This window comes from Heteronotia binoei, chromosome 2 (assembly GCF_032191835.1).
Source record: "Heteronotia binoei isolate CCM8104 ecotype False Entrance Well chromosome 2, APGP_CSIRO_Hbin_v1, whole genome shotgun sequence".
Taxonomy (NCBI): domain Eukaryota; kingdom Metazoa; phylum Chordata; class Lepidosauria; order Squamata; family Gekkonidae; genus Heteronotia; species Heteronotia binoei.
The window spans coordinates 18,174,922-18,194,801 of record NC_083224.1 but is presented as its reverse complement, the minus strand read 5'-3'; the positions used below and the strand labels follow the sequence as shown (position 1 = coordinate 18,194,801).

At 49.1% G+C, this 19,880-nt stretch overlaps 1 protein-coding gene across 1 annotated transcript in view; it reads left to right on the top strand.

Annotated features, from left to right (window-relative positions):
* Positions 1 to 19,880, top strand: part of RBBP8NL (RBBP8 N-terminal like) — a 41,642-nt gene that overhangs the window by 9,308 nt on the left and 12,454 nt on the right. The window contains exons 5-10 of the mRNA XM_060232936.1: positions 969 to 1,041; positions 2,477 to 2,613; positions 9,430 to 9,512; positions 12,733 to 12,896; positions 13,737 to 14,523; positions 17,994 to 18,105. Coding sequence (XP_060088919.1) covers positions 969 to 1,041; positions 2,477 to 2,613; positions 9,430 to 9,512; positions 12,733 to 12,896; positions 13,737 to 14,523; positions 17,994 to 18,105 — 1,356 coding nt within the window. The remainder of the gene's footprint in view (positions 1 to 968; positions 1,042 to 2,476; positions 2,614 to 9,429; positions 9,513 to 12,732; positions 12,897 to 13,736; positions 14,524 to 17,993; positions 18,106 to 19,880) is intronic.

Here is a 19,880-nt window from a genome sequence, read left to right as displayed (position 1 = left end):
ACTTAACCAGTACACCAAAGAGACTCTCCCTTGCCTTGAAAGCCCCTTGCTAGAGGGAGCAAGATGGTAACGTGTTCCTTTACACCTAATGTTGAAGCCAACATTTCCTCTGCACAGAAAGGCCCAGGCTAGCCTGATCTTGTCAGATTTCAGAAGCTAAGCCCTGGTTGTTCTTGGATGGGAGACCGCCCAGGAAGTCCAGGGTTGCTGTGCAGAGGCAGCCAATGGCAAACCACTTCTGTTTATCTGCCCTGACCTGGATGGCCCAGGCTAGCCTGATCCCATCAGATCTCAGAAGCTGAGCAGGAGCAGCCCTGGTTAGTGCTTGGATGGGAGACCACCAAGGAAATCCAGGGTCGCTATGCAGAGGAAGGCAACGGCCAACCACCGCTGCTTCTCCCTTGCCTTGAAAGACCCTTGCTGGGGTCACCCTAAGTCAGAAGCTAAGCAGGGTCAGTGCGTGGAAGGGAGACCACCAAGGAAGGCTCTGCAGAGGAAGGCAATGGCCAACCACCGCTGCTTCTCACTTGCCTAGAAAGCCCCTTGCTGGGGTCGCCGTGAGTCAGTTGTGTAGGCACTTTACACACACGTTTAAATGATTACGCACACCTAAAAGTGTGACCTGAGCCAGGACTTTTTTTGTAGCAGGATCTGCTCTGCATATTAGGCCACACTCCCCTTATGTAGCCAGTCCCCCAAGAGCTTACAGGGCTCTTAGTCCAGGGCCTACTATAAGCTCTTAGAGGATTGGCTGCATCCGGGGGCGTGGCCTAATATGCAAAGGAGTTCCTGCTGCAAAAAAAAAGCCCTGGACCTAACAGTCCTTTGAGTTCATTTCGTCTGGGAACTGCCAGATTCCGCTCAGCCCTCTGAAATGCATGTTTCCTCCTATCAGCATCCATCCACGAACACATCCGGCTCTCCCTAACCCCGCCCTTTCTTTCTTTCTTTCCTTCCCCCATGAACAGCCAATGAATTGAATAAGATGCGGGAGGAGAACAAGAGGCTGAAGGAAGAGCTGAAGCGGTGCTGCAGCACGGAGTAAGTTCAGCCTTTGCTCCCCTTTATCCTTCGGCGTTTCGATATTGCCCATAGGTCACTGTGTGGGCGGCAGGGCTTTTTTTTTGGTCGCAGGAACTCCTTTGCATATTAGGCCATACCCCTCTTACATATAGGGTTGCCAATCCCCAGGTGGGGGCTGGGGATCCCCTGGTTTGGAGGCCCTCCCCCTGCTTCAGGGTCATCAGAAAGCGGGGGGAGGAGAGGGGAATGTCTGCTGAGAACTCTATTATTCTCATAGAAAATAATGGAGAATTAATCCGTGGGTATCTGGGGCTCTTTGAGATAGAGGCACCAAATTTTCAGTATAGCATCCAGTGTAGGGTTGCCAAGTCCAATTCCAGAAATATCTGGGGACTTTGGGGGTGGAGCCAGGAGACTTTGGGGGTGGAGCCAGGAGACACTGGGGTGAAGCTAGGAGCAAGGGTGTGACAAGCACAATTGAACTCCAAAGGGAGTTCTGTCCATCAAAATTAAAGGGACCTCACAACTTTTTAAATGCCTTCCTTCCCTCCACCCTCCCCTTCTCCAATTCCACCCCAGAGGCGGAGCGGAGCGGGCGACGCCGCCGCGCAGCTGCTGCCTCTTCCCCACCGCAGCCGCTCCTTCGAGATGGGCCCAGCCTGAGCCCATCTCGGAGGAGCAGCCACGGTGAAGCGGAGAAGAGGCGGCAGCCACGCAGCGGCATCGCCCTCTCCGAGATGGGGCGGTTCGCCACGCTCCTTGGCGCCGTTTCCCCCCCCTCCCCCCGCTTCTGTTTTTTTGGGGAGCGGGGAAAGAGGCTGGAAATCCTGGGGTCCCCCTCTAGGGCGGGAGGGTTGGGAAGCCTAATCCAGTGCCTCTCCCCAAAATACCCCCCAAGTTTCAAAAAGACTGGACCGGGGGGTCCAATTCTATGAGCCCCAAAAGAAGGTGCCCCTATCCTTCATTATTTCCTATGGAAGGAAGGCATTTAAAAGATGTGCAGTCCCTTTAAATGTGATGGCCAGAGCTCCCTTAAAGTTCAATTATGCATGTAACACCCTTGCGCCTGGCTCCACCCCCAGAGTCTCCTGGCTCCACCCCCAATGTCCCCAGATATTTCTTGAATTGGCCTTGGCAACCCTACTTACATAGCCTGGCTTGCCTGGGCTACCCAAGTCAGGGTGCTACTGTGCTCTTTCATGGGAGACGACCATCATGGAAGATCCCTGGGCCTACCTCACAAGGCCATTGTGAAGACAAAGGTGGGGCAGTCCATGTCCGTTGCCTTGAGTTCCTTGAAGGAAAGGCAGGATAAAAATACGCTGGATAGATACTCACTGGCCCACCTTACTGGGTTGGTGTAGCAATCACGATGGGTGACGCTTGGAACATGTGCAAGCGCCATACAGATGCTAAGGATCATTATTGTTGTTCCCTTTTTTTGTTACTGCAGGGGCAGGCCAAAGCCCCCAAGGGTGTTATCCAGAGATGGGAGCTCCACCCCCGAATCGCCTTTGCCCTTGCTGTCCCCACGGAACCAAAAATCTAGCCCCGAGAAAGCTGCGAATCTCGAACTAGAAGAGACGTATCGTGAACCAATCAGCCATCCGCTGGGAGAAGGCAAGTTCTTCTGAGCTGGGGCCCGGCTTGTTTGTTGCATGTGTAGGGTTGCCAACCTCCCGGTGGCTATCTCAGAACCGCAGCTGATCTCCAGAGCACAGACTCCAATTCCCCTGGAGAAAAACAGCCACTTTGGAGGATAGGTTCCATGTAGGGCTTTTTTTGTAGCAGGAACTCCTTTGCATATTAGGCCACACACCCCTGAGGTAGCCAATCCTCCAAGAGCTTTCAGAGCTCTTCATATAGGGCCTGCTGTAAGCTCCAGGAGGATTGGCTACATCAGGGGGTGTGGCCTAATACACAAAGGAGTTTCTGCTACAAAAAAAGCGCCCTGGTTTTATAGCATTATACCTGCTGAGATTTGAGTGGACTTCAGAGGATGGTAGAAGACAGGAGGACCTAGTATGACTTGGTCCTTGGCGTTGCAAAGAGTCGGACTCAACTGTGTGACTGAACAACAAAAACCTGCTGAGATCCCTCTCATCCTCCAAACCCCACCCGTCCCAAGCTTCACCCCCCCCCCCCCGCAAATTTGCAGGAATATGTCAGACTGCAGTTGGCTACTCCTATATATTATGGGCTGGTGCGGGTATAGTAATTAGAGCATGAAACTAGAACCTTGGATAAGCAGCATCCTGTCTCACAAAGTGGCCAGCCAGTTCCTCTGGCGGTCCAACGACAGGACATAGAGGCCAAGGCCATCATGAGAACGTTAGAAAGCCCTGCTGGATCAGACCAGTGGTCCATCTAGTCCAGCATCCTGTCTCACACAGTGGTCAGCCAGTTCCTCTGGAGGTCCAACAACAGGGCATAGAGGCCAAGGCCTTCATGAGAACATTAGAAAGCCATGCTGGATGAGTCCAGTGGTCCATCTAGTCCAGCATCCTGTCTCACACAGTGGCCAACAAGTTCCCCTGGAGGTCCAACAACAGGGTATAGAGGCTGAGGCCTTCATGAGAACATAAGGAAAGCCCTGCTGGATCAGGCCAGTGGTCCTTCTAGTCCAGCATCTTGTCTCACGCTGGTTCCTCTGTAGGCCTTACAACAGGGCATCGAGGCCTAGGCCTTCCCCTGATGTCGCCTCCTGGCTCTGGGATTCAGAAGCTGACTGCCTCTGAATGCGGAGGCTTTGTTTAGTCACCATGGCTGCTAGCCACTGATGGAATGAATCCAATTGCCTTTTAAAGCCATCTATACCTCCTCCAGCAGTAAATTTCACATTTCAATCACTCTCTCTGCAGAGTAGTGTTTCCTTTGGTCCATCCTGAATCTATTACTCATTGGCTTCATGGGATACCCTTGAGTTCTAGTATTTGGGGAGGAGAAAAAGCTCTCTTTGTCAATTCTCCCCCACCCCGTGCAAAATTTTAGAAATGTATTTCCTGTGTCCCCCCCCCCCCCTTAGTTGTCTCTTCCTAAATCAAAAAGTCCCAGATTCTTCTGCCTCTGCTCATAGAGAAAGTGCTCCAACCCCATAAACCAGGGAGTCAAACATGCTGTCTGGGGGCCGAATCAGGCCCCCAGAGGGCTCCTATCAGGCCTCCGAACAACTGGCTTGTCATCTGCTTCCTTCTCCCTCTCTCTTGCTTCCTTCTGCATAACAGCTTGCTTTGCTGGACTTGCTCAATCGCACAGGAGCTACAGAGCAAAACTTCTGTTTTCTTCATTGGCTGAGGCTTCTCCCTTGGGGAGGAAGGGGGACAGGCAGAGCTTGATTTGCCAGGCTCTCTCAATCACACAGCAGAGCTACTGAGCCAAGCCTCTCTTCCTTCTGTTGGCTGAGGCTCCTCCCTTTCCTGGACTCCTGGGGAAGGGAGCAAAGAGCCCGAGCTTCCTTTGCCCAGTACCCGGGATCCTGTGGGAGAGATACAAAGAATGCACCTTTAAGGCCAATGAGTGGTAATGTTTTAAGCATGTTTTATTTTAAGGTTTGTTTTTTAAAAAACCCTTTAATTGTGTTTGTTTGTGTCCTTTATAAAGTTTATATCTCTGCTACTTAATCTTAAATAGGTACACATACAGCCCAGTGCAACATGGCTCAGCCCAACAAGGTCTCATTTATGACAGATCTGGCCCTCATAACAGATGAGTTCAACACTCCAAGGAAGGAGAGCCCACCACCTCCCGAGGAAGCCTGTTCTACTGAGGAACCACTCTAACAGTCAGAAAGTCCTTCCTAATGTTGAGCCAGAAACACTTTTGATTTAATTTCATCTTGGATTTCTGCATTCCTCCTAGGTTTCCTCAGAAAAATGTATCCCCAGAGGTGTCTGAATATAGCTGGGAAAGTTTCCTCCTATGAATGGCTTGTGAACATAAGAACATAAGAGAAGCCATGTTGGATCAGGCCAATGGCCCATCCAGTCCAACACTCTGTGTCACACAGTGGCCAAAAAACCAAGGTGCCATCAGGAAGTCATAAGAACATAAGAGATGCCATGTTGGATCAGGTCAATGGCCCATCCAGTCCAACACTTTGTGTCACACAGTGGCCAAAAAACCCAGGTGCCATCAGGAGGTCCACCAGTGGGGCCAGGACACTAGAAGCCCTCCCACTGTGCCCCCCCCTCTCCAAGCACCAAGAATACAGAGCATCACTGCCCGAGACAGAGAGAACATAAGAGAAGCCCTGTTGGATTGGGCCATTGGCCCATACAGTCCAACACTGTGTCACACAGTGGCCAAAAACCTAGGTGCCATCAGGAGGTCCACCAGTGGGACCTTGTCGAGGCAGGTAAAGGAGTTTCTCACCTGCGGTTCCATGGGAAAATGCAAAGAGGTTTGGTATCTTTTGTGGGCCGCACAAATCAACGAGAGATTTGTGCTCTCTGTTTTTTAACATTCAGGTCTCATTTTGGGCAGGAGCTCACAGGAGCAGGGCTCCAGAACCTCTAAATTTCATTGTGCTCTTTCTTTCTCTTCCCCGCCCCCCCATAATTGCATCTGGGCTCCACTGTTCAACCCCCCCCTGTGAGAATTTTGCTGACCTCTAAGATCTGACAAACTTTCTAATATTTTTCCCCACAAAAAAATGGGAAAATGACCAAAAACATGTAAAGCAGACAGATGGAAATGTTCCTCATGCCACTGTGGCTACGTAGGAGACAGTAGTTTAAAAAGTATGATGGGACTAAGGTTTTCTTATGACAATTCTAATTCAAGAAGCATTTGAAGGTAGATGCTGAGCTGATATAATTTAGTGCACCTTCTGGTGATGTCAGGGGTGTGTGGCATATGCAAATGAGTTGTGCTAATGAGTTGTGCTAATCAGCTCCAGCACCTCTTTTTCTACAAAATGACCCCTGTTTAATGTTACTTCCTTTATCTTTGTGACAAAGTTAAGAGTCCAATGGCACCTTTAAGACCGAGTGCTATTAGCCACAGGGTATAGATGGAATAGGGTTGCCAAGTCCAATTCAAGAAATATCTGTGGACTTTGGGGGTGGAGCCAGGAGACTTTGGGGGTGGAGCCATAAGCAAAGTTATGACAAGCACAATTGAACTCCAAAGGAAGTTCGGGCCATCACATTTAAGGGGACCACATACCTTTTTAATGCCTTCCCTACATTAGAAATAATGAAGGATAGGGGCACCTTCTTTTGGGGCTCATAAAATTGGACCCCCTGGTCCAAACTATTTGAAACTTGGAGAGTTCTTTGATGAGACCCATCAGATGCTACACTGAAAATGTGGTACCTCTACCTCAAAAAACCGCCCCTCCAAAGCCCCAGATACCCTGGGATTAATTCTCCATTATACCCTATGGTCCAGCAGACATTTACCTCCCTCCCCACCCCCACCCTGTTTCTGATGACCCTGAAGCTCTGGAGGACCTCCAAAACGGGGCTCCCCTGCCCCCACCTGGGGATTGGCATTTCTACTCACGAGTTGCTGAACTTCCAAGTTTTTCACAGTACCACAGGGCAACCAAAGGTTCAGGTTTACCTTCGCACTATGCAAACGACCTCTGCAAGGATTGTGCAACAAACGGAGGGTCTGGGCTCCTTTCACAGCCATGTTGTTCTGCCTCCTCCCCCCGCTCCCCTTCAGCCTTAAAGACGCAGACACACCATCCCAAGAGGAAGGCTTTCTCAAGTAGAGACTGAAGCCTCCAGAGGTGGAAGGGCACATGGTGGCTGTGGGGGCGGGGCTTTCCACCGCCAGCCAGCTGACTGGGGGCGGGAAGGAGCCTGGGAAAGCGGGAGAACCCACCTGGGACCTAGGGATTGGAAAGCCTAAAATGGAACTCTCAGTCTAGGGCAGTGATCCTCTTGTATTCTTGGTGCTTGGTGGGGGGGCAACAGTGGGAGGGCTTCTAGTGTCCTGGCCTCACTGATGGATCTCCTGGTTACACCTGTGTTTTTTGGCCACTGTGTGACAGAGTGTTGGACTGGATGGGCCATTGGCCTGATCCAACAGGGCTTCTCTTATGTTCTTATGTGACACAGAGTGTTGGACTGGATGGGCCACTGGCTTGATCCAACATGGCTTCTCTTATGTTCTTATGTGCACAGAGTGTTGGACTGGATGGGCCACTGGCCTGGTCCAACATGGCTTCTCTTCTGTTCTTATGTGACTCAGAGTGTTGGACTGGATGGGCCATTGGCCTGATCCAACAGGGCTTCTCTTCTGTTCTTATGTGACTCAGAGTGTTGGACTGGATGGGCCACTGGCCTGATCCAACAGGGCTTCTCTTATGTGACACAGAGTGTTGGACTGGATGGGCCACTGGCTTGATCCAACATGGCTTCTCTTATGTGACACAGAGTGTTGGACTGGATGGGCCACTGGCCTGATCCAACATGGCTTCTCTTATGTTCTTATGTGACACAGAGTGTTGGACTGGATGGGCCACTGGCCTGATCCAACATGGCTTCTCTTATGTTCTTATGTGACTCAGAGTGTTGGACTGGATGGGCCAATGGCCTGATCCAACATGGCTTCTCTTATGTTCTTATGTGACACAGAGTGTTGGACTGGATGGGCCACTGGCCTGGTCCAACATGGCTTCTCTTATGTTCTTAAGACTCACCTAATAAACCAGAGAATTGTGCATCCCTGTTTCTTCCTGTCCCACATTGCTTCCATTTGTGGCAGGAAAACAGGCAGATGGGTTTTGCAGAGGATTAATCTATTGGCAGCAATTAGCTTTGCTAGCTAAACAGCATTTATTTATTCTCTTTCCAGCCAAAAGGACTGGCGTTCAAAGCAGCTTGCAGCAATTAAAAACAAACACAAATACCAATTAAAATGTAATTATGTCTGGGCTTTTGCTGAATGGATGCAAGCCGACATACTTCTGAAAGCCTGTTGCTACAAAGGCCCATTTTTGATTGGCTATGGCTCAGTGACAGTGCATCTGTTTGGTGTGCAGAAGGTCCCAGGTTCAATCTGTTAGAAGAACAGACTGATGATGTCTCTTGCTCAGTCCTCCACCACTGCAAACGCCATAGAGCAAGCTAGATAGATAAGTTCATCTCCGTTTCTTTCCAGCCTGTCTGCTTTCACTCACCCTCTTTAACCAGTAGGATGTAACTCAGAGAACTTCCTCCTTCCCTGTTCTCCTCCTCTTCCTTCTTCTTCTTCTCTGAATGCATCAGGAGGAACAGCATGGTGTCTCTCCTGCTGCTCTGAATTAAGCAGATGGCCTACTACAATCCAAAGCCATCCAGTTAGCTAGAATAGTTTAGACACTCTTTCTCTCCACTACAGTTATAACTTATATGTTATGTTTCTTTAATAAATCCACCACTATTGGTTTCTTAACTTTAAAGCAAGGCTCTCTGTGCGGTTTGTGAGATAGTGTGGTAACCATTAGACTAGGCCACGCTGCTGAGCTGAAGCTCAGAAGGAGCACTCTGCTAAGTGCAGGTAAGGATGGCTGCCTGTCCTGTCCAGCCATCCTAAACCAGACCCAACACAATCCCCAGCATCTCCAGTTGAAAGGACCAGGCAGTGGGTGACTTGAAAGACTCTGCCTGAGACCCTGGATAGCTGATGCCAGTCTGAGAAGACAATACTGACCTTGATGGGCCAATAGTCTGATTCAACTTCATGGGTTCTTGTGGATTGCATCACTATACCAATCTAGTCCATCCCCGCATAACTTGTGAATCTCAGGTGGGGCTGAAGTGGTAGAGCCTCTGACCGCTCTGGGGTCAGGCAGCAATTTTTCTCCAGACCAGTTTGGACTAGATGACCCAGGAGGTCCCTTCCAACTCTATGATTCTGTGATTTGCATGCTGAATGTCCCAGATTTTCTTCCTCACATCGCCAGTTAAAAGGATCAAGTAGCAGGTGAGGTCAGAGACTTCCACCTGAAACCTTGTAGAGCCACAGCTGGTCAGACTGGGCAAGACTGACTTTGATATACCAGTGCTCTGACTGCAACATCAGGTGTTCATGTGTATGGAATTCCTGACATTTAAAGAAAAAACTCACTCATCACCAAGGGTAGAATTCTAACAGGAGCTCCTTTGCATATTAGGCCACACACCCCTGATGTAGCCAATCCTCCAAGAGCTTTCAAAAAAGAGCCTTGTAACCTCTTTGAGGATTGGCTACATCAGGGGTGTGCGGCCTAATATGCAAAGGAGCTCCTGCTAGAATTCCACCCCTGCTCACCACCTAGAAGAGGGAGGGAGGGAGGGAGGGAAGGAAGGAAGGAAGGAAGGAAGGAAGGAAGGAAGGAAGGAAGGAAGGAAGGAAGGAAGGAAGGAAGGAAGGAAGGAAGGAAGGAAGGAAGGAAGGAATATCCTGAACTTTAAACTGTTGCCCTTCTTGCAGATCAGTCACCAAGACAGAGAAGCTCTCCAGGTATCAGGATGTCTCCGAACACCATTTTCCAGGGAGAATATGTTCCAGAGATGGTAAGAATATCCCACACTAACCTGTCCGTATTGATCTTTCCCCATCAAGTTTAATTCTGGACCTTTCCTGATCAACAGAACAGAATTAGAAGGCAAGATACACACATGAACAGGCGTCGTTTTGTAGAAAAATAGGTGGTGGATCTCATTAGCATAACTCATTAGCACATGCCGCGCCCCCCCTCCCACCGCCATCACCAAAAACAACCCCATGCAAGAAAGGAGAGCCCTGGGTGAGCAAGGTCTGCTTGGGCTGGCTAGAAATCTCGCTCTCCTGGGGCTCTCTTGGGCCGCCACCACCCCCAGTCAAAACGCAAGCAATCCACCCGCCACCCAAAATCATATAAGTGGAGAAAAGGTGGTGTGGTCTTCTCCAGGGGTTCATGAGGGCTGCTGGAGGCGTGACAAAGCCCCGGGGGGCTGGCTGGCTGCCTGCTCTTTTAATCCAGGGATTGTTATGCAGTTGCACCTACTACTCAATGGACAAGGTAGGTGGGGAGGAGGAGGGGGAACCCTCAGAAAGGTTCAGGAGCGCAGCTCCCGCTGAATTTGAGGCCTGAACATGAACCTGTTATGGACACACTTTCCATAATGCAGAGAAAGAGTTCCGCACACACACACCTTTTCCACTTCAGTCAGTGATATTATTATTATTATTATTATTATTATTATTATTATTATTATTATTATTATTATTATTATTATTATCATCGTCGTCATCATCATCATTATTATTTATATTCCACCCATTCCCTCATTTGGAGGCTTAGAGCGGAGTATATCAAAATAGTAATAAAATCACAATAAAATTACAATAACTTTATAATAAAACCAATTTCAACATTCAGTAAAGTACAACAGGATGGTCCAGCAGGACGATATGATAGAATAATATAGCAAGATGGTACTGCAGAATGGCAGACTGGTACAACAGACTAGCACACAAAATAATACCACAAGGCAGTGCAGTAGGGGGAGGCAAACCGATCGAATAGATAGATGATAGTAATTTGGCCCCTATCTGACGAGACAATGCGAGGGCAAACACCAATTAAAAGACCTGTAAAACACTGCACTGATTATAGTCAGTATTGTGCAGATTCAGTGATTTAGGGATGCCAGCCTCCAGGTGGGACTTGGGGATCCCCTGGAATTACAGCTCAACTCCAGACTGCAGAGATCAGTTCCCTTGGAGAAAATGGATGTTCTGGCGGAGGGGTGGCCAGACTTACTTAATATAAAAGCCACAAAGAATAATTATCAGATGTTTGAGAGCCATAAGACATGAACATCAGATATGGGAGGGAAGGGAAGGGAAGGGAAGGGAAGGGAAGGGAAGGGAAGGGAAGGGAAGGGAAGGGAAGGGAAGGGAAGAGAAGAGAAGAGAAGAGAAGAGAAGAGAAGAGAAGAGAAGAGAAGAGAAGAGAAGAGAAGAGAAGAGAAGAGAAGAGAAGAGAAGAGAAGAGAAGAGAAGAGAAGAGAAGAGAAGAGAAGAGAAGAGAAGAGAAGAGAAGAGAAGAGAAGAGAAGATAAGATACTGGATTTATATCTCGCCTTCCACTCCGAATCTCAGAGTCTCAGAGCGGCTTACAATCTCTTTTATCCTCCTCCCCCACAACAGACACCCTGTGAGGTGGGTGGTGCTGAGAGAACTCTCACAGCAGCTGCCCTTTCAAGGACAACCTCTGCCAGAGCTATGGCTGACCCAAGGCCATTCCAGCAGCTGCAAGTGGAGGAGTGGAGAATCAAACCCAGTTCTCCCAGATAAGAGCCTGCACACTTAACCACACTTAACCACCAAACTGTCTCTCAAGGAAGGAAGGACATGGATGCTTTGAAAGGTGTACTCTATGGCATGGTAACCCACTGAGGTCCCTGCCTTCCCCAGACCCCACTCCCAAATCTCCAAGAGTTTCCCAACTTGGATCTGGCAACCCGATCCCCTCACCGGTGACCAAGGAGAACCTGACAACCCTACAGTGACTGGACAGTGAGAACGCAATAGCTGGCATGGGGAAAGAGTTCCGTGTTCATCAGATTCTGTGCATTAATATTTTTTTTTAAGTAAGTTTCTAGTCCTTAAGCTTTCAAAGCAGAGACCCAGAATGGGGTGAGCAGTACTTGAAGGGGAGGGCCAAGTCGGATTTCTGTGGTCCCATATAACTCTTTCGCCCAGCGTTGACTGGCCAAAGTACGGAAAATGTAGGCAAAAGATGCAAAGGTGTGCATGGTCAAAATTTAAATTGCTTAAAACAAAACCAAAAACCTTTGCTCAGCCTATTAGTTGGATGAAGGACATTACTTACCAAAACATGCCTATTTTTTACCAGAAATGTGTCGCTTTTTTCTTCATTCTGGAAGAATCGCCAGCACCTTGTCTATTGAGTGCATCAAGAAGAGGATTATTTCCCCAGTGCTAGTGGACTCTAGGTGCACATTCACTCTATGGAACCTATGTGTTGTTCCTCTTTATGTAAAGTGTATTTATCAAGTTGTTATGCATCTCTTATGAGTGGCTGTTAAGCTGTAATTACAATCCTTTTTCATTATATAAAGTGATTCTTGTATGCAACCTAGTGGTCAATGCTAAAGTAGTGAATGTAGCAAATAGCAAATATATATTAGTAACGTAGTACACGGTTATCTCCAGGTCTCTGTGCTCCGGAGGGCGGACCCCATGACGTCATACCCTGCTGAGGTCCCTCCCATTCCCACCCTCTCCCCAAGCTCCACCCCCAGATTTCCCGCAATCTTAGGGATGCCAGGCTCCCACCAGGGACAGGGAATCCCTTGGTTTGGAGAGTCCCAACACACTGGCACGGACAGGCCAATGGGGGGAGCCCCACCCCCAAAGCTCCGTCATTGCATGATGTGCCCAGTGCAGTGATGTCATCCAGAAGTGACAGCATCATGCCAGGCACATCGCGCCAATGACACTCTAGGATTCGTGGTGAAACTCAATGGTATCATAGAGTATTACTGTGAATCCTAGAGTGCCCCCGTCGCAATGTGCCCAGTGCGGTGATATCACTTCCGGAGTCCCCTCGCCTTAGCAGCGGAGGGACTTGGTAACCCTAAGCAATCTCCCAGCATCACAGAAATTTTCAGCATGACTTTATTACTTCCTTGAGCTGCTTTCTTATACCAGATCATCCCAACTCCACAAACATATATTGAAGTTAACGTATTTGTTTTTCCCCATCTCTTTTCTCTTCTGGAAACTTCTCAGAAGATAGCAAACCAGCTGCATGGAACAATTGCCTTATTAAGTCCCGCCTTGAGGTCCAGCTCTCAGGAAAGAGACTGCGCCGGAAATGCAAGCCCACCCCCCGGGAACAAAACCCCGCCCTCCCCTCAGCCGGCTCGAAGTCCCAGCTTTGAAGCGTAAGTAAGAAGGGAGCAGAGTTCCCAACATCAGGTATAGGCTAGTGGATTCTGGGCTTGCTGAGACCGAGAAGGGGGAAGAACTTGGGATCCTAGCGGATAGTTCAGGGAAAGTGTCAACCAGTATACTGTGGCAGTAAAAAGGCAAACTCTATGTTGGGGGTTATTAGGAAAGGGAATGAGAACAAAATGGCCGCTATTAGAACGCCCCTGTAGAGATCTGTGCTGCAGCCTCATTTGGAATACTGTGTACAGTTCTGGTCAGGGGTGGAATTCTAGCAGGAACTCCTTTGCATATTAGGCCACACACCCCCTGATGTAGCCAACCCTCCAAGAGCTTACAAGGCTCTTTTTTTAAATTAATGTGTGGAATTCACTGCCACAGGAAATGGTGGCAGCTTCAAGAGGGGACTGGATAAACATGGAGCAGAGGTCGATCAGCAGCTACTGGCCACAAGGTATAGAGGGAGCACTCTGTCTGGGGCAGTGATGCTCCATATCCTTGTTGTTGGGAGGGGGGGGCGGTAATAGCAGTAGGGCTTCCGGAGTTCTGGCCCTGCTGATACCGCAAATGAGCTATAGCAGGGGTGGCCAACGGTAGCTCTCCAGATGTTTTTTTGCCTACAACTCCCATCAGCCCCAGCCATGGGCCATGCTGGCTGGGGCTGAAGGGAGTTGTAGGCAAAAAACATCTGGAGAGCTACAGTTGGCCACCCCTGAGCTATAGGAAAATGAGACTCAGATATTTGGGTGGCTGAGGCAACATCTATAAACCTACTTGAGCTCTCAGAAATTCTCCAGTCTGGGTATTTTTAATAAGCGAGTAAATCTTTCTTTCAGTTATGCAAGAGCAAACAAAATAGATGCCCACGACATCGCAGCATCCTACGAAACACTGAAGCTGGCCGCCAGGAAAGAGCAGCTCTGTCTCCTCAATCAGCACCTTGCCCTCCACCATCTTGGTCTTCGGAAAAACTCCGGAAGCCGGGATGGCGCTTTCCCTCACCACTTGTTCATGGCCAGGGAAGTGGGAGGCAAAACGCGGCTGCAGGACGAGTGGGAAGACCAGGCCTCCATCTTGGATCTCCCGGGGGCTATGATGTACATGAAGGACCACCATCTTGAGAGCAGGCTCCCCTTTCTTCATCACCAAGAGAAGCTCCAGTATCTACTGGCGCAACAAGAAGAACTGAAGGCCAGAATGGAGGTCAGCTTCAATCCTTCCCAAGACAGATCCCCCTCTCCGTCGCTGACAGGGGATAAGGAATGCAAAAAGGAGAAGCAGTTTTGGGACGATCCCGACGATGGGGTTAGAGAGAAATTGAGCCTAGCTAATAGGGAAGACCTGGAGCAAACAGAGAAGGCGGAAGCCATGAGGGAGTATTTCACTGAAGCACCTCTGGACCTATCAGATTATGGAAGAGGAAGGGAGAACCAGAAGGCGGCTAAATGGCAACAGCTCCCTATGAAACGTGAGGCTGAGAGTCCCAGTCGAGAGCCGCAGGGAAGCCCTAGTCTTCAGAAGACCTGCTCCTCCAACCAGCTCCAAGTAGCTAGGCATCTCCAGGAGAGCAAAGAGTCAGAGAAGCTCATTATCAAAGCCCAAGAGGACATAGCAGCATCTTTGGTAAGAACAATGTCTATTTCCAGAGGGCCAGTTTGATGTAGTGGTTAAGTGCACGGACTCTTATCTGGGAGAACCGGGTTTGATTCCCCACTCCTCCACTTGCACCTGCTGGGTCAGCCATAACTCTGGCAGAGGTTGGCCTTGAAAGGGCAGCTGCTGTGAGAGCCCTCTCAGCCCCACCCACCTCACAGGGTGTCTGTCTGTTGTGGGGGGAGAAGATATAGGAGATTGTAAACAGCTCTGAGTCTCTGATTCAGAGAGAAGGATGGGGTATAAATCTACAGTCTTCTTCTTCTTGCTCTTCTATTTTTTTCTTCTAGGTTGCTAGGAGCTGATGTTATTTCTTGCAGCAGCAAACTGCACACACAGGGCTCTTCTGTATTCTCATTTTCCCAGCTTGTTTGTGTCTGTTCTGCACAGGGGTGGCCAAACTGTGGCTCAGGAGCCACATGTGGGCTCTTTCACACATATTTTGTTTCTCCTGTAGCCCTCACCATCCCATCGGCTATCTTGGAGAAGGTGCTTCTCTAAATGACTTCTCCAAGCCAAGCCAGCTGGCTGCTTGGAGAATGCATTTAAAGTTAAAGTTGCTTTCTTTCCACATCTCTCTCCCCATCTATTTTCCTTCCTTCCTTCCTTCCTTCCTTCCTTCCTTCCTTCCTTCCTTCCTTCCTTCCTGCCTGCCTGCCTGCCTGCCTGCTCTCAAACATCTGATGTTTATTCTATGTGGCTGCTACGTTAAGCGAATTTGGCCACCCCTAGTTCTGCATGTGGTTTGCTCCCTCTAGTGATCGATTCGATATCACACAGGTTTATGTCTGACATACCTCCATGGAGATTTAAACTGCAGGGTTTTATGCTGGAAATAAATCAGTGTGATATTGAATTGACCACTAGAAAGAGCAAAACCCGTGCAAAACAGGGGGGGGGAACCCTCCAAAGAAACAGGAATTTACAAGCAAGGAAAATGAGAATGCTGAAAAACGCTCAACAGAAGCACAGCCAGCTCACCCACTAGGCAAACTAGGCGGTTGCCTAGGGCGCCAGCAGGACAGGGAGCCAAATTCAGCCTCCTCCTTCCTCCCCAAGGGAAACACCTAGTTTGCCCACTCCCCATCCTCCTCCTCCCTCCCTTCCCCACCCCATGTCTATTTCAACGCCGGAACAGGGCTTTAACGCCATGTTCCTGACTATCTAAACGCATGTGCCCTCCCCCCCTGCCAATCAGCTGATCGGCAGGTAAAACCGCACCGTGCAGCCACGCTCACTGTCTGTCAGGACCAGCGTCCTGAAAGGGTAGCCCCGCTCTGCTGACTCCTCACTACTTCCTTCCCATCCGGGAAGTGGGGAGGAGTTAGCAGCAGCAGGGCCGCCCTTTCAGGACGCTGGTCCTGACAGACAGTGAGCGTGGCCACACAGCACGGTTTTACCCACCAATCAGCTGATCCTTAGACAGCCGGGAACGTGGAGTTGGAGCCCCATTCCGGCATTGAAATAGACATGGGGTGGGGAAGGGAGGGGGAAGGAGGCACGCGGAGGGGAGTCGCAGGGGGCGTGGAGCCGGGGGGGAGGCACCGGGGGGGGCACTGTGGAGGGGGGCAGCAGGCAGCGAGTCTGCCTAGGGCGCCATGCGAGGTTGGGCCGGTACTGAGCAGGAGCTACAGCCAGTCCCAGCTCCTGCCTAACCTCCTGTTTGCAAGTGAATGTGAGTCACATTCATTGCAGCTTGACTGATATAAAAATCTGATACGCAATGCACCTCCAGTGGTAATCCCGCACACTGTATGGCAGACACAATTGATGGTGTAACAAAGGCTTTTTTGAGCAGTGACACACAGAAATGCAGTTCCAGCTGGCTTGGTGTCAGGGGGTGTGGCCTACTATGCAAATGAATTCCTGCTGGGCTTTTTCTACAAAAAACAGCCCTGGGGGTAACAATCACATCTATGAAGTCTGGACTAGCCCAAGGCTTTTGGGTGCCTGTGATGGAACAAGGGAGAGATAGAGGAGACTCCCCACTGACCACTCATTTGGGCTGGGGGCATCTCTGGGGGCTGCCACTTGCTACTGTAGAGAGGCCAGTGGGTAGTCAGGTGGAGGCCACAGAACTGGTCCCTGCCCTTCCACTTCTGGCACCCTAGGTGATCATCTCATTATGTCTAGTGAACAAGTAATCATTGTATAAAATGAGGGACCAGTGTAAGAACATAAGAGAAGCCATGTTGGAGCAGGCCAATGGCCCATCCAGTCCAGCACTCTGTGTCACACAGTGGCCAAAACCCAGGTACTGTTGGGATATTCACCACCAGGGCCAGACCTCCAGAAGCCCTCCCACTGATGCCCCCCAAGCACAAAGAATACAGAGCATCACTGCCCCAAACAGAGTGTTCCCTCTATTCCTTGTTGTTAACAGCCGATGGGCCTCTGCTCCATATGTTTATCCAATCCCCTCTTGAAGCTATCTATGCTTGTAGCTGCCACCACTGTGAATTCCTCGCATTAATTACATACATGCCATGGTTCTCCTGATCCAAATTGGGTACCATGCATTTTTCTTATGCATTCATTAAGCTTGGAGAAACGTCGACTGCGGGGTGACATGATAGAAGTTTACAAGATTATGCATGGGATGGAGAAAGTAGAGAAAGAAGTACTTTTCTCCCTTTCTCACGATACAAGAACTCGTGGGCATTGGATGAAATTGCTGAGCAATTGGGTTAGAACGGATAAAAGGAAGTCCTTCTTCACCCAAAGGGTGATTAACATGTGGAATTCGCTGCCACAGGAGGTGGTGGCGGCTACAAGCATTGCCAGCCTCAAGAGGGGGTTAGATAAAAATATGGAGCAAAGGTCCATCAGTGGCTATTAGCCACATATATATGTGTGTGGAAAGATGATAGATAGATAGATAGATAGATAGATAGATAGATAGATAGATAGATAGATAGATAGATAGATAGATAGATAGATAGATAGATAGATAGATAGATAGATAGAACATTGGGCTGATCCAACATGGCTTCTCTTAAGTTCTTAAGGGGTTTCAGCCATTTCTGCATGCCATTTTCCTAAAACAGTTCCTAGTGAGCGTCACTATCATATTCCTCAGGATATGTTTGGGTTTCCTCAGAAGGCTTAGTTATCACACTTGGCCGCCCACTTGGCCCAGCTAGGGTTGCAAACCTCCTAGTAGGACCTGGAGATCTCCCACTATTACAATTGATTTCCAGATAGCCAAGATCAGTTCCCTTGGAGAAAATGGCTACTTTGGAAGGTGGGTTCTATAGCATTATACCCCGTTGAAGTCCCTTCCCTCCCCAATGCCCTGCCTTCTCCAGGCTCCGTTCCCCAAAATCTCCAGGTGTTTCCTAGCCCCAAACCGGCAACCGTATTTATACAGGATGGGAACGTGCAACATGTTTTGTTGGGAATCATCCTCAGACAGATAAGTCCATTTTGATGTCCTGCAGATTTCTATGGTACAAGAACTTCCCGTTTCCAAGACGGCATCGAGTGACATGGCTGCTGATCTAGACATGAAGATACCTTTTGGTGCAGAGAAGCAAGGAACAGATGAACCAGGTAAATAAATACTGCCAGGCCTCAGATTAGCTCCTGAACCTTTCTGAGGGTTCCCCCTCTTCCCCCCCCCCAAACCTACCTACCTTGTCCATTGAATAGTAGGTGCAGCTGTATAACAATCCCTGGATTAGGAGAGCGGGCAGCCAGCCAGCCACCAGAGGCTTTTGTCACATCCCCAGCAGCCCTCATTAACCCCTGGAGAAGCCCATGCCACCCTTTCTCCACTTCTGATGTGATTTTGGGTGGCAGGTGGCTTGCTGGCCTTTTGACTGTGGTGGGGTGGCAGCCAAGGAGAGCCCCAGGTGAGTGAGGCCTGCTTGGGCTGGCTGGATCTCTAGCCAGCCCAAGTACGCCTCGCTTGCCCGGGGCTCTCCTTTCTTGCATCGGGTTGCTTTTGGCTGGGGGTGGCATATGCTAATGAGTTAAGCTAATGAGCTCCACCACCTATTTTTCTACAAAACGACCCCGTTTCATTTTTTCCCCAAGTTTGTAGCTCCCATTGCTACCAAATAAAGCCCCAGGGAATGGTCCAAAGGAACCTTGGTGGGGGTCTCCTTCTTTGGAGGAGGCTAGATGACTATCTGACAGCAATGCTGATTCTGTGAACTTAGGCAGATCATGAGAAGGAAGGCAAGAAGGGTTGCATCAGTGCTTAGCTCTCGTGGTCCTTTAAGAACATAAGAGAAGCCATGTTGGATCAGGCCAATGTCCCATCCAGTCCAACACTCTGTGTCACACAGTGACCAAATAAACCAGGTGCCATCAGGAGGTTCATAAGAACATAAGAGAAGCCATGTTTGATCAGGCCAATGGCCCATCCAGTCCAACACTCTGTGTCACACAGTGGCCAAAAAGAAAAAAGTATAGATAGGTAGGTAGGTAGGTAGATAGATAGATAGATAGATAGATAGATAGATAGATAGATAGATAGATAGATAGATAGATAGATAGATAGATAGATAGATAGATAGATAGATATCCACACTGTGGCTAATAGCCACTGATGGACCTCTGCTCCATATTTTTATCTAGCCCCCTCTTGAAGCTGGCTATGCTTGTAGCCACTGCCACCTCCTGTGGCAGAGAATTCCACATGTAATCACCCTTTGGGTGAAGGACTTCCTTTTATCCGTTTTAACTCGACTGCTCAGCACTTTCATCGAATGTCCAGGAGTTCTTGTATTGTGAGAAAGGGAGAAAAGTACTTCTTTCTCTACTTTCTCCATCCCATGCATAATCTTGTAAACTTCTATCATGTCACCCCACAGTTGACGTTTCTTCAAATTAAAGAGCCCCAAGCGTTTTAACCTTTCTTCATAGGGAAAGGTTCCAAACCTTTCATCATTCTAGTTGCCCTTTTCTGGACTTTTTCCAATGCTATAATATTCTTTTTGAGGTGCAGTGACCAGAATTTTACACAGTACTCCAAATAAGGCCACACCATCGATTTATACAGGGGCATTATGATACTGGCTGATTTGTTTTCAGTTCCCTTCCTAATAATTCCCAGCATAGCGTTGGCCTTTTTTATTGCAATCGCACACTGTCTTGACATTTTCAGTGAGTTATCTACCGCAACCCCAAGATCTCTCTCTTGGTCAGTCTTCCAGTTCTTACTTTCTTACACGCCCAGGGAAATGCTGGTCACCACTTTGGGGTCAGGCAGCAATTTTTCTCCAGTCCAGTTTGGCCAGGGATCCTGGAGGTTTTTTGCCATCTTCTGGGTATGGAGGTGTGGGGTCACTAGAGGTGTGGGAGGAAGGAATTATGCAGGG